The sequence below is a fragment of the Cotesia glomerata genome, linkage group LG6 (genome assembly GCF_020080835.1).
Source record: "Cotesia glomerata isolate CgM1 linkage group LG6, MPM_Cglom_v2.3, whole genome shotgun sequence".
NCBI classification, from domain to species: Eukaryota; Metazoa; Arthropoda; class Insecta; order Hymenoptera; family Braconidae; genus Cotesia; species Cotesia glomerata.
Genome location: NC_058163.1, coordinates 25185556 through 25199951, shown reverse-complemented (window position 1 = coordinate 25199951; position 14396 = coordinate 25185556). Strand labels below are relative to the sequence as shown.

The window sequence follows — 14396 nt, the reverse complement described above, 5'->3', positions numbered from 1 at the left end:
TCTGTCGTCCTTTTTCTTCTTAAATGAAATTAGTGACACCTCTCTTACTAATTATTATAAAATTACTAATTTTTATAACCAATCTATCGAATTCGTACTAATTTTTAAATTTATCTAAATGCGCATTGAAAATTTTTCGTTTTTTTCTATTTCTGGCTAAAGATCAGATCTTTTTTGCAATTTAATTCCCTACAAAAAAGGTTTGTAATTTTATACACTGATAAAAAAAAATATCTTGATTCAAGAAAAATATTCTTGATCCAAGAAAATTATTTTGAAGAGAACTAGTTGTCTTACTTCAAGAAATTCTTGTCTTGAATTAATGTTTCTTGGATTGAGAGGTCTAATCACTCCGATCGATAAAATTTTTACGAGGTTCGAGACTATATTATCTTCGATCGATACAAGTGAATTCTTTATTCAAAAACGATTCTCTTCAAAAAAGAATTATTTTATTTCATTTCAAGAATTATTGATTTTTGATTCAAGAACTAATTTTTTTATTTATAATGTTATTAGTTGTAAGTCAGAAAAAAACTTTGAAGTTAAAAAATTTGGATTTCTCTATATGCCGACAAAATATTTATTAATACAGAGAATAGCAAAATTACAACACATTTATATGCTTAAAACAAGTTAAATAATATCTTAATTCAAGAGTCGCGCCATACTTGGAACAAGTCGGTAACGTCTTGAACCAATGTTACCGTCTATCTTAATCCAAGAGAAAGAAATTCTTGGGCGAAGTTGTATACATCTTATTTGAAAATAACCAAGTTCTTTGATTCAAGAATTTATTTCTTAAGTCAAGAGAATTGAACTACTTAAAACAAGAATGACATTTTGAAGAAAAAATTTTTCTTGAAGTCATTTTTTCTATCAGTGGCTTATTTAATAAAAAATGTATTTTTTTTTACAGTTAAATTTCATAAGTTTAAACTGAGAAAAAAAATAAATTTGAATCAAAAGAAAAATTCTTGAACCAAGAAAATAATTTTGACGAGTTGCATTAATTTGAATCAGGAAAAAATTCTTGAATCAACTAAAATTTATTTAAAAATACATCTTGAATTTCTAGTTATAAAAATTGATAATTTTCAAAAAGCCGAAAAATAATTGAATTCAGTTAAAATTTTATAAATGATTTTTTTTTAATTTCCCGCTAAGAAAATCGAAGATTTTCGATTTTTATGAATGTCAAATTTAAAGACCAAAATTTATATTAACCAAAATAATTTTGATTAATATCAAAATTAATGACCAAAGGATGCGAGATATGAAAATTTTGATAACTCTTTTTTTGTAGAAAATTAAATGTCTTAAAAAAAATCTTGTATTTTATCCATATCTTCAATATTTCAATTCTTAATTCCGAACGCAGCCCGAAAAATTTTCTTTTACGCAGCATCGTTCTATAAATCAAGACTTTAAAATAATACCGCGTTAGCACCGAGGATCCAGAGGCTCCAATAATAATCATTAATCATATTACATAATAATAAAGAAAAAAAAAATAAATTTCATAAAAAATAATAAATCATGATAAAAAATCTCAAATTACGAACGACGCATAATTTACTAATAAAATTCGCTAATTTTTTTCTTTTCATCTCTAATATCGTTGCCTTCCTCGTTGTCATCGATACTTGTTCTTAAATTTAGGTTATAATAAAGACGCCGATGTACCAACATCGTAATACATTATTGGCAGTGATTAATCGTGTCTTAAATAATAATTATCTTCCCGCTAAAAAATTAAATTTTCGCATTATTAAGCTACCTTTTAATTTTAACAATTAATTATTATTAGTATTATTATTATTATTAGTATTAGTATTATTATTATAATTATTATTATTATATCTGGCTGATTTATGAGAAAATTTTAATTTCAGCGCAGGATCACAATTTTGTCTAGCCTCCAAGGTGTGATTAATTAATTATTAGCAACTATTAACTAAATATTAAATCTATTAACTAGTAACTATTAATAATAATTAAAATTAATAATTAATAATTAATAATACTTATCAATAAGGCTACAATTAAAAATATTATTAAAAATAAAATTCTCGGGGCTAGACCAATACTTTAAAATGTCTTGCAGGAACAATAATTAATTAATTAATTAATTCAGCGTAAAAACAAGTAAAAGATGAACTTGGAAGCAAGGCTGGAAGTTTTTTGAGAGAACGTGTCAACTAATTCCTTCCAATTTAATTAATTTTTTTTTTAATGTTAATTTTAAGTCGGCTAGCTGACGAAGACGCGCGACGACGGTGACATTAGAGGATCGCCATAACCAGGAGCTGGCATGCATTAAATAAATTCGAGCTCACTGATCGCACTTGGAAGTGGTTAGACAGTAAGTGCTGATAAGCGAGATTAGACGTGTCTCTTCATATGAAGAGCCAGGTGGTCACTGCGCGAGAAACAACGATCACAGTGTCGGCATTTGAAGGGCTTGGCTCCTGTGTGCTTGCGGTAATGGCGGGTCAGCTCGTCCGAGCGCGCAAATCGCCATTCGCATCCCTCCCAACTGCACTTGTATGGCTTTTCACCTGGAACATATCGAGGAATTTTATTTGCAGGGTTAATTATTAATGGTTTGATTTTTTTTTAATTGTAATTATAAGTTGATGTGACGTTTTATTTCAGGGCACATGTTAAAAGGTTAGAACGAGACTTTTTGAGTCGGAACTTTCTCGAGGGAATCTGGTAAATTAGCTGGGGATTGCTTCAGAGTCGCTGGTATTAAATTGCTTGGATATATGTATTTATTTACCTCACATTTGACCTTTTTCTTATAAACAAAGAAAGTGTAATTATAGGGTCTTACTCTAGTTATTTTGCAAAATGAGGAATTTTTTCAATTCTCGAGAAAAAAAAAATTAGGACATTTTTTTTTTAATTAATTATTTTTTCGAAAAATTTAGTGTTTTTATTCAACTTCATGGAAAAAAAAACTCGAAAAATTACATTATAAATAGGAATAAGCAGCTCTTCGTATTAAAAACTAGAAAAATTACAGTTCGAAATAATATTTTTCTAAATTCAAATTTTTAATGTCAATTTTCAGAGCTTACAATGTAATTCTTATAAAATCGGTAATAATTAAAATCTGAAATTGTAATTTTTCCAATTTTTATCACGGAGCGCGACGTTACATTATATAATGTAATTTTTCTTTTTTTATTTTTTCCGTGTACTGATTTTTTTTTGTTTTTTGAAAAGAACTTTTCACCTTATTAATTATATTTAAGAAAAATTAAAAGTTTTTATTCAATTAATAATTGGTTAAAAAATTATTAACTTCGCTTTTTTGATTGTTAATTTTTTTTTTAAATAAATGGCGTTTTTTTTCTTACAATTATCGATTTTTAAAGAAAACCAAACAATTTTCTTGTAATTAATTATTTTTAAGTAAAGTTTAAGAATATTTTCGTTGAGTTTCATCACTAAAAATTTGTATACACTGAAAAAAAAATTAACTTAAAACGAGAAAAAAATTCTTAAACCAAGAAAATATTTTTTAAGAGTTCTAATGCCTTGAATAAAGACGAAAAAATCTTAAATTAAGTAAAATTTACTTAAACCAAGAAAAATTTCTTAGTTTAAGAAATTTTATACTCAAATCAAGATGAAATTTTTCAAAATTATTTACTTGATTCAAATAAATTTTTTTATCTGTGTAGGTTTTATATTTTTGCAAAACTTGATTTTAGTTTAATAAGATTAAATGTTAAGATTATATTTATGATTAATTGTTTAAAGAATTGTAATTAGATCAATAATTTAAGAATATTCCGAGCTTACTATTTTAAAAAAAATTTTTTTCTTACTAAGAATAAATTTGTCCAAAAAATTACTTCTATTTTTGTTCGAACTATTAATTTTCTGAACTATATAACATTACTAACAAAAAAAAACTGTTCAAAATTTTGCTCACGTCTTAAGCAACCGGCAAATTCCCCAACTTTCCTTATAACATCCAAAAATTGAAAACTAAACCCTCGTAAACTCATATTAGTAACTGATTATTTTCATTATAGACAAAACAGCTCAAGGCATGCATGCATATTAGTATTCCCGAAGTTTTTTATCCCGAGCGTCTTTGGGGTCTATAGTGGAGTTCTTATCTCGTGTGTCTTAGATATATAATTCCCGAGGAATTTTCTTGCTGCGTGGTGGTATGCCGTACGCCGACGGGATGAATGAGGAGGAATTTGGCTATGCCTCACCACGTTCTTGTTGGATTTGTCGCCGTCGTTCTCCATACTCTGCCTTATACCCTAAGAGTATACCTATTCCTCAAGGCAATAGCAAGAGTCGTGGAGAACGTTGAGGAGCAATGACAGAGCTGGAAGAGAGTAGAGCCTCGCAATATAATATGATACAAGGTGCTGGATAAGAAACAAACTGAGGACTGTTGGTTTAAACGATGCAAACTACACAACCGGAAGGTTAAACAAACAGCGACATAAATTTTCTCCCTCTCCCTTCAGATCTTTTGAGGGTATTTTTACAAAATATACACCAGGAGGATCCACGAACGGTATATATTATAGGATGTATTTATACTTGTTCGTACAAGTGTTTTTCCACTCGTTCGTCTTATTATCGTAGACGAAATAACGCTCGGAGACGTGGCGCCTGAAGATAGGAATTTTCCAATTTTCTTACCTCACTTTCGAAAAACTAAAACGGATGAAATAACACACGTCGTCTAGATCAATGGATCCAACGTGAATCTATTTTTCAGTGAGCATGCATCCGTGTAAGGAAAACCAGAAAACGAGAAGGGAGTCCTCTCAAAAGATGAAGAACAACTGGATAGAGGTAGAAACACAGGAGAAGACTAAGTGGAATGACGGAAAAAAGAGTCGCCTTGGGCGGGTGGTGATCACGACAAGGCATCTCTGCTAATATTTCAGAGCCTCTGTTTCTTAGTCATTGTCATTGTCATTGTTAGCTTCCTTTTTATGGTGAATCTTTCTCTATTTCGCGAGAAAATTGCAATCGTTCATCCTCCTCGCCCTAACTCACGTCCTTCTCTGCTCTCTGCTGGCAATAACCAACGTGGCTTGTTAACCCGGTAGCTGAAGAGCCACAGGTGGTAACCCCACATTGTCTCTCTTATTGCCAGGCTGCGTCACCTCATCAACGTCACCCCGTTTTTATAATCCCGAGAATACATTATTGTTGTCATTATCATTATCATTATTTACTGGTTAATAATGCAGGGGAATTAAAAATTTCTTGTTAGAGCTATCAACCAAGGGGAAAGTGATGTGGTGGTGTTTATTTCATTTTACCGAGGAATTATTGTGAGACTTTAATTTTTATTTTGTTTGACGCGGTGTCAGACGATGAGTTGTTTTTTAGGTTTAGAAAGGTTATTTCTGCAGAAATAGAAGGATTTATTTGTACCAAAAAATATTTGTTAATAGTTAACAAATGATTTATTAGAGACCACTTTTTAGTATTAAACAAATATTTTTTAGTATTTAAAATGATTTGTTTGTATTTAATAAATCTGATATTCATTTATTAAATATTAATAAATCTTTTTAAATACTAAGAAATATTTATTAAGGACTAAAAAGTGTTCTCTAATAAATGATTTGTTAAATATTAACAAATATCTTTAACTATAAACAAATCCTTCTATCAGTGTGATGTGATGCACTGCACGGAAAAAAGAAAACTGTAAAATTCACTCGGATTTCGGTTAATTTTAGTAGTTTCAAACAGTACAGTGGACATCGGGTGGCACAAATGTAAATATTACAAAACTTAATGTACACGGAAAAAAAAGTTGATTTAAAAATTGCATCACTAATGATGTAAAAATCCAATTGTACGAGTGGCGTTAGTTTCGGTTTGAGGTGACACAAATTTTGTATCACCGTGATGTTGATTCCACATCACAGTGAAGTAAATTATGAGTGCGCTACACGCATGCGCCTGAATATTGTATAGGTTATATTTGTTGTTGATGTTTTGTGTCGTATGGATTTTTTTATTAATTAAGAATTTGTTGTAAAAAAAAAACGTGATAATAACATAGCCGATGACTGTGTATGTTCAATGCTAAAAGAATATTGTCTGGAAAAATTTATTTCAAGGTTTGAGGGTATGAATATTACCGTCAAGTTAGTCCCATTTAAAATACATTAGATACAAAAATTGTATCACCGGGTGGCGTAAATTTAGAATCACCTCTGTTGACTTCACAGGTGATACAATTTTTGTATCTCCTGATGAGATTTTAAAGCCACCTTTTTTCCGTGTAGAAAGTGTAAAAGCCACAATTTATAATTTAATATCGAGAATTTGATTAGTAGCTGTCACTATAATAAATAACGACTTTCTCATCTTAAAAAATTACAGTTTCAAACAGTAAAAATTGCCGTTTCAATATATAATCTATGCTATGAGGAGAAGGGGAAGATCTCACACTCGAAGAATTTAACATTTGAAACAGTAAAAATTCTACTCTTAAAATATATATTTTACTTGTCCAAGCAAATCAATAATTTTTTTTTTTTTTTTTATTGTTTTCCAGATGTACAGTTATTTTAATAACTCTGTTACATTTTACAAAATGTTTATATCCTCAACCTGTATTTTCCTGCTTTATTATCGAATTTTCCTGCTTTTTATTTTTTGCGGCTGTGGTCCGACTTGTGCTTTCTGTACCATATTTACCCTGCACCTTGCCTCTCAGGCTGTTGGAACAGAATCATGGGGAAACCACAGAGAAAACCCATGATAGTACAGTCGGAGCTGGGCTAAGTCTACAGTGATTGATAAGAAACTCTTCTTTATCGACCACTGAAGCATTAGGCCCTTCTCCTAGTGTACAGAGATCCCTCGCGCTAGCCAACGCTGACTAGAGCGGTCACTCATTCAAGTTGTTGCTTAAAATGGGTGATCGCTCAAGTCAGACGTGTGCCGCCCGGCTATCTCTGCCACGTTCAGAGGCTGGCAACGTAACGCACATATTTTTATCTATAATCACTGAAAAATATTGGTGCGTGCCGGGATCGAACCCGGGTCCCACTCTTTCGAAAAGCGGGCATCGAGCCGACTAGGCTATTGCCAACCTCTAAGCAAATCAATAATTATAGTTTGATTTTTAGCGTTGCGTTTAAAATTTACCATTTTACTTTGTAAATATTGACGTTGCTTGTATACACTGAGAAAAAAGTATTTTGCTACTAAGGATATTTTTTTTTGATAATCAGAATACTTGGTATTGTGCTACTAAGAATACGTGGTATTTTGATTATCACAATAAGTATACTGATTACCACAATACCTAGGTATACTGATTATCAGTATACCAATATAACAGAATATTAGATGTTTATAACCTCACTTGACTGGCACAAATCAATTGACTTATAAAGCTAACAAAACAAATTAAAATTAAAATTAAAAGTGTAATAATAAATTTTTTTCAAGCTAATATAATAAATGTTAGTTGAATTCTATTTTTACCAGTGCATAAATCAAGTAAACTGACTGTTAGTGTTAAAACTTCGATGACAGTGACAGCGCATATATTATAGTTTACTGCGCAGAGTATAGGTCTTGAACTGACTTATATTCTGATAATCACAATACTTGGTATTTTGATTATCAAAATACCAAGTATTGTGATTATCAAAATACTTTTTTCTCAGTGTAGAAATTTAGTAACTGTAGTTTATATTTTTTACATATCATGCGATCATTTTTTAGGTACGAAATGATAAATATCAAAGTCAAAATTCTTAATTATTATATTTTAACATTTTGGACTTCTACATAGCGAATATTACTGTTTGAAATAGTAAATCGACTATTATTTATTACAGTTTACTTTTTTCCGTGAATATATTTTACCAGTCCAAGCAAATAAATAATTATAGTTTGATTTTTAGCGTTGCGTTTAAAATTTACCATTTTACTTTGTAAATACTGAAGTTGCTTGTATTAGAAATTTACTAACTTTATTTTATACTTTTTACATATTATAAGATCATTTTTTTGGTACGAAATGATAAATATCAAAGCCATAATTCTTAATTATTATATTTTAACATTTTGGACTTCCACATAACGAATATTACTGTTTGAAATAGTATTTTCTTCCATGTAAATACTAAATTGTAGCATTTAAATGATAAATATTATAAACCCGCATGGAGAAATATATATGTCAAAAATATATGTCGCATATATAATATATATGCCGCATATATTTACGCAAAAAAAAAATATATCAACATATATTTTTCACATAGATGCTGACATATATGCAGAGATATATGTCAAAATATATGTAGACATATATGTAAGCATACACTGAAAAAAAAATTTCTCAGTTTGAGAATTTTTTTACTCAAGTCAAGAAAGCTAAATTCTGCAAAATTATTTACTTGATTCAAGTTAAATTTTTTTCTGTGTATCTTTAGACATATATATTGCATTTATATGCGCGCATATATGTGAACATATATGCACGTCTATATGTGAACATATATGCCGACATATATTTAACGCAAAAAAAATATATGTGAAAATATATATTTGCATATATTTTCCGCATATATATTTTTCCATGCGGGAAGTGATTGTTAAAATCACAATTTTAATGTTTGAAATGGTAATATTTCCAGTTGATCACTACTTATTATAAATCGACTATTATTTATTATTACAGTTTACTTTCTTCCGTGTGTAAATTCTGAACCAAAAATTGAAAAATTTTTTAACTTTATTTTTTTATTGTTTTTCTTAATTGATAAATATATTATTTTTAGATAAAGAAATTTGTTCTTGGTATAAATTAATCTCTTTTTTCAGTGTGAAATTATCCTTTAAAAAATTTACTAGAATCGATTCATGGATTCTGCGAAAATAGAGGGAGTCGAAGACAACGTTATGTTAAAGAAGACAAAGATTATGGGAAAGAAGAAGAAGTTTAACCCGGGCAGTGTTTTTACTGGCCTTCGGCGGGAAAAAGAGAAATTACAAAGACTTAGAACGGGTAGGCGATAGTGAGCTAGGGTCTGACTCCCTCGCGGCGGAGAATTACTCTACACAGGAGGAGCAGAAGCAGAAGCTGAAGCTGAAGAAGCACCTTACCGAGAAGAGAAGTTGAGCAGGACGAGTCGAGCGAAAGGGATTTATTTCTTCCAGGCAATAGAGATTCGGGTGCGCAAATGGCCGAGTATGCACTTATTTCGACCCTCTTTTTTATCGAGCTCTACTCGGTAAGGCAGTTTTTTATATTTTTTGTACCGACTGAACAAAAAAAGGAGGAAAAATAAAAAAGTCAGTGAGCGACTGCTTTGTACAATCAATTGCCGAGGTTTTTAACGCTTTCTAGTTTTTCGAGTGATGAAAAATGAATTGAATTTATTCATCGTGGAATGAATAATTTAACGGGAACAATGTGCAACGCGGATGCACATCGCGATGCAGAGACTCCGGATGTCACGGATTCGTATTCACGCACGGAAGCACTTGCGGGGATGGTCATTCATTTCTTCATGGCTGTCTATGTCTATGACTATTACTCTGGCTAGGTATTTTTGTCTCTAAAGCCATGTTTGTATGTGTGAGAGCCATTTCACGCACAGATTATGTCCTACCGATAGGTATAGGCGCGTGTCACGCATTTTATCGGTTTATTATTAAATTAGCTAGACTTTGCTCAGACGTTACAATTATAATTATCTGGTTAAGTTTTATAAATAGATTTTATTATATTGAAAAATTTGTTCAGGAGATTATAAATCTTTTCCATAAATAATTTTGGCAGTACACGAGTTTTGGCATGCTTTAATTTTGAATAATAGTGGAAATGATTTTTTTATAAATGAACATCATTAAGTCCTCTGTCGTCCTTTTTCTTCTTGAATGAAATTAGTGACACCTCTCTTACTAATTATCATGAAATTACTAATTTTTATAACCAATCTATCAAATTCGTTCTAATTTTTAGATTTATCAAAATGCGCATTGAAAATTTTTCGTTTTTTTCTATTTCTGGCTAAAGATCAGATCTTTTTGGCAATTTAATTCCCTACAAAAAAGGTTTGTAATTTTATACACTGATAAAAAAAAATATCTTGATTCAAGAAAAATATTCTTGATCCAAGAAAATTATTTTGAAGAGAACTAGTTGTCTTACTTCAAGAAATTCTTGTCTTGAATTAATGTTTCTTGGATTGAGAGGTCTAATCACTCCGATCGATAAAATTTTTACGAGGTTCGAGACTATATTATCTTCGATCGATACAAGTGAATTCTTTATTCAAAAACGATTCTCTTCAAAAAAGAATTATTTTATTTCATTTCAAGAATTATTGATTTTTGATTCAAGAACTAATTTTTTTATTTATAATGTTATAAGTTGTAAGTCAGAAAAAAACTTTGAAGTTAAAAAATTTGGATTTCTCTATATGCCGACAAAATATTTATTAATACAGAGAATAACAAAAATACAACACATTTATATGCTTAAAACAAGTTAAATAATATCTTAATTCAAGAGTCGTGTCATACTTGGAATAAGTCGGTAACATCTTGAACCAATGTTACCGTCTATCTTAATCCAAGAGATATAAATTCTTGGGCGAAGTTGTATACATCTTATTTGAAAATAACCAAGTTCCTTGATTCGAGAATCTATTTCTTAAGTTAAGAGAATTGAACTACTTAAAACAAGAGTGACATTTTGAAGAAAAAATTTTTCTTGAAGTCATTTTTTCTATGTGGCTTATTTAATAAAAAATGTGTTTTTTTATTTTTAGTTTAATTTCATAAGTTTAAACTGAGAAAAAAAATTAATTTGAATCAAAAGAAAAATTCTTGAACCAAGAAAATAATTTTGACGAGTTGCATTAATTTGAATCAAGACAAAATTTTTGAATCAAGTAAAATTTATTTAAAAATACATCTTGAATTTTTAGTTATAAAAATTGATAATTTTCTAAAAGCCGAAAAATAATTGAATTCAGTTAAAATTTTATAAATGATTTTTTTTTTAACTTCCCGCTAAGAAAATCGAAGATTTTTGATTTTTATGAATGTCAAATTTAATGACCAAAATTTCTCCGTCGGATAAAATAAAGTAGACGAGCTCGAGTATCAGTATAAGAAGCGTGATGTAAAAAAACTACAGAAACTCTAAATAATATAAGTTATTTTTTAAATTCTGAAAGCTTCAAGTTGCGATCGGACACGACCTGTAAGTCGGAGAGGTGTATTACGTCGATATGTCAGTCTGCTGGAGCAACGCGTGCTCGTCGTCTTTGCATTTTATTAAGTTTGCCGTCGTGCCGCCACAATATAGCACACTTTCTACGTCCTTCGTCTCGGTCTTATTCTTATCATCCCCTTTTGCGACTCACCCCCGTCGCCCAAGTAGTGTGTAAGTATAAGTGTCTCAACAGACTCCAACACAACGTTTACTAGAATGGAACGTGTGTGTAGTGTTCCCCTGAAGGAATAAAAAAGCAGAAAGACGGGAATTTATGGGAAGGTTTCGGTCAATACTCGGTAAAAAGTAGAGTCCGCCCTTGTAGATCTTGCCTGCTGACGCAGCGATACATCTACGCCGAAAAGTAATAACTCAGATAAGACTTTCTCTGTAAGATCGGCGGCCTATACTACTCTAGGTCACATTCTCAATGTTGGTTTGATAATGACACCCATTGAAAATGAAGGGAGCTCTGCAATTCCTAGTGAAGAACGTGACTACTGAGCCCGAGAAATTTAAATTTGACATTCTTGTTACCGGATCTGTCTTGCACGTACCAAGCGATAAAATTCAATTCGAAAATTTAAAATCGTTTTTGCTGGTACAAAATGTGCTTTCTGAACAGATCAAAGCCGGAATCGCAAACTGCGAACGAGAACAATGGCCCCGGGAATGGAATTCCACGACTGAAAGTCTTCAGTAATTGGAAATCTCTCTACCGACGTAACGTCTACGTCCTCGTCCTCGTCCTCATGCCTGTCAGGATACTCGCACGTGTAGATCAATACGTCTGCTCCTTTATTTTATATCCATCTATTTGTTTGTCTCATTTTAAAGACTGTTGATACCGCATCTTCTACTTTTCCATTTCATTTCATTTTAATAATTGTGTTAGAAAACTCACGCTTATTTCCATTTTTTATCCCATCCAAAATCATAAAATAATACGAAAAAATCACAGGTAGTTGGAATTAATAAATAACAAATTAAACAATCATGTTCTTGTTATTATTGCGACATTTTGACTCTTTATTGACTCTTTATTACTCACGCTTATATTATTAATCGATTGTAAATTTTAGATGGTTATTTTAAATTGCACACCGAAAAAATACCGATAAAATTTAAAATTATGTATCCATTTTTTTAAGAAAAATTTATCTCAAATTTTATTATACTCTGTAAAAATTTGGGAAGTAAAATCAGAGTTGATGATTTTTAATTAATCGAATCACTCCGAGAAGAATTTTATTTTTATAATAAAAAAAAGTAAATTTTTTATTTTTTTGTGGGATAAAAATAAAAAAATAATTATCATTCGTTTGAAAATTATAAAATGCGTACTTAGAGATTAAAAAAATTAATATGATAATTTTTTTTAGTTTGATAAAACAAATAAATTATAATATTTAAAAAAAAATTGCATCAATATTATTTTTTAATTTCTACAAGTAGCATTTTTGGATAAATTTTCTCTATATTAATTTATTTGTTAAAAAATTCTGAAAATAGCCGTAAACTAATTTCAGTAACATTAACCCTTTAGAGTCTGACCTTGAAACCCCACTCTTGGGTCTTACTACGGATTTGCGCTCTCCTCACTACTCTCACGCGTAGACTTTTCAAGATCCTCTGACTCTAAAGGGTTAAAGTAATTAATTTCATTTCATTAAACATACTTAATAATTTTTTTTTAGATTCTTTCAGTTAATTGGCTATCCAATCTAAAGCAACGATTTTTATTTAATATTGTTAGTCTCGTATAGCTTAACAGGTAGAGCTTTTAGCGTGTAACCAAAAGATCCAGGTTCGAGTCCTGGTCCGGGCCATCCGAATTATTTTTTCAGTTAAAATTTATTTTTAATGGCAAGTTTAGATATGAATTGTAGCTAAATTGTTTATAGCCATTTGTTGTTCAAATAAGCGATAGAAATGAATTTATATTAATAAATCATTACAAACTCAATTTGTTTTAATATAAATTTTTTAAAACTCAACAAAAATATGCTTATAATATTATAATTTTTTATGAATTAATTAAAATGTTAACTGGCCAAAAATGGTGCTAAGGTGACTAAAAACAGTACTTCTACCCTACAGGCTAATAATATTAAATCAAAATTCGAGAAAAAATTGTTGCTTTACACTGGATAGCCAATTATCTAAAAAAATCTAAAAAATGTATTATAAAAACCAGTCTTAAGGATAAAATAAATATTAAATACTTGACAATGTTAATAATTTCTTTTTAAAATTGAAAATTCACTCCCGTTTTTTAGAATGTACTATTATAAATTTTTATAAAAGATTTAATTGAAGTTATTAAGTTTGAAAAAAATGATCGTATTGATTAAGATTAAAGCGCTAAATTTGAATTTCAACTAAATTATATATTTTCGATGATGATAATTGATAATAATAACAATTTCCTAGCGTAATTCTCGAGTGTAGTTAGCAATTTTGCTGTCGGATTCGCGTAACAAGACGCGGTTCAAATGCGTCCTGATTATATAATGCATCTTTTGGTTTTCATCCTTACTACCTGTTCTCCATATTTACTCGAGTCTATGCGTGTGTGTACCATGTGTAAAAAGTATATGCATGTTCTTTAGGATGAAAAGCAAGCAGTAGTGAGGCGACAAAAAGGCCGTCGAGGATGAGATGACGACTTTGGAGTATGAGAGACGGCGGTACAGAGAATGCCATCAGAAGGGCTGGGTTTGGGTTCGTTAATTACAGTCCTGCCGTTAGCATCTACCGCAACTACCCCAGAGCCAAAGCCAGTCTCGCTTATAGTAAGGCAACCCTTATAGCGCAGCCCCTGTGCAAGAGGATTCCGAGCTGCAATATCGTGTTCCAAGCACTAACGTCCTTCATCAACCCCAAAGTCGCAGCATGCGTTGACCACCTCGTGTAGACCAGAAAGCGCGGAATTATACTCCTCTCCTTCTCTTTTTGCCCTCCGAACTTGCTGGGTCTTGTTCTTGTTCTTGTTCTTCTTCCAGCTCTGGAGCAAGGCATCCGCTCTGCTCATTCGCTCGCTCTTTAAGCGCTGGGGATGCAAAATACGATTGAAAGTCGAGTTTTTTTTGTGCGTCGGCAGCTTTTGAAATCCGATAGTCGTTGAGTGTGCATC

General features: G+C 30.7%; 1 protein-coding gene across 1 annotated transcript in view; it reads right to left on the bottom strand.

Moving 5' to 3' along the window:
- Positions 1-2237: 2237 nt before the first annotated feature.
- LOC123268198 (Krueppel-like factor 6) overlaps positions 2238-14396 on the bottom strand; it is a 231294-nt gene continuing 219135 nt past the window's right edge. The window contains exon 6 of the mRNA XM_044733120.1: positions 2238-2561. Within this exon, the coding sequence (XP_044589055.1) occupies positions 2386-2561 (176 nt within the window). The 3' untranslated portion in view covers positions 2238-2385. The remainder of the gene's footprint in view (positions 2562-14396) is intronic.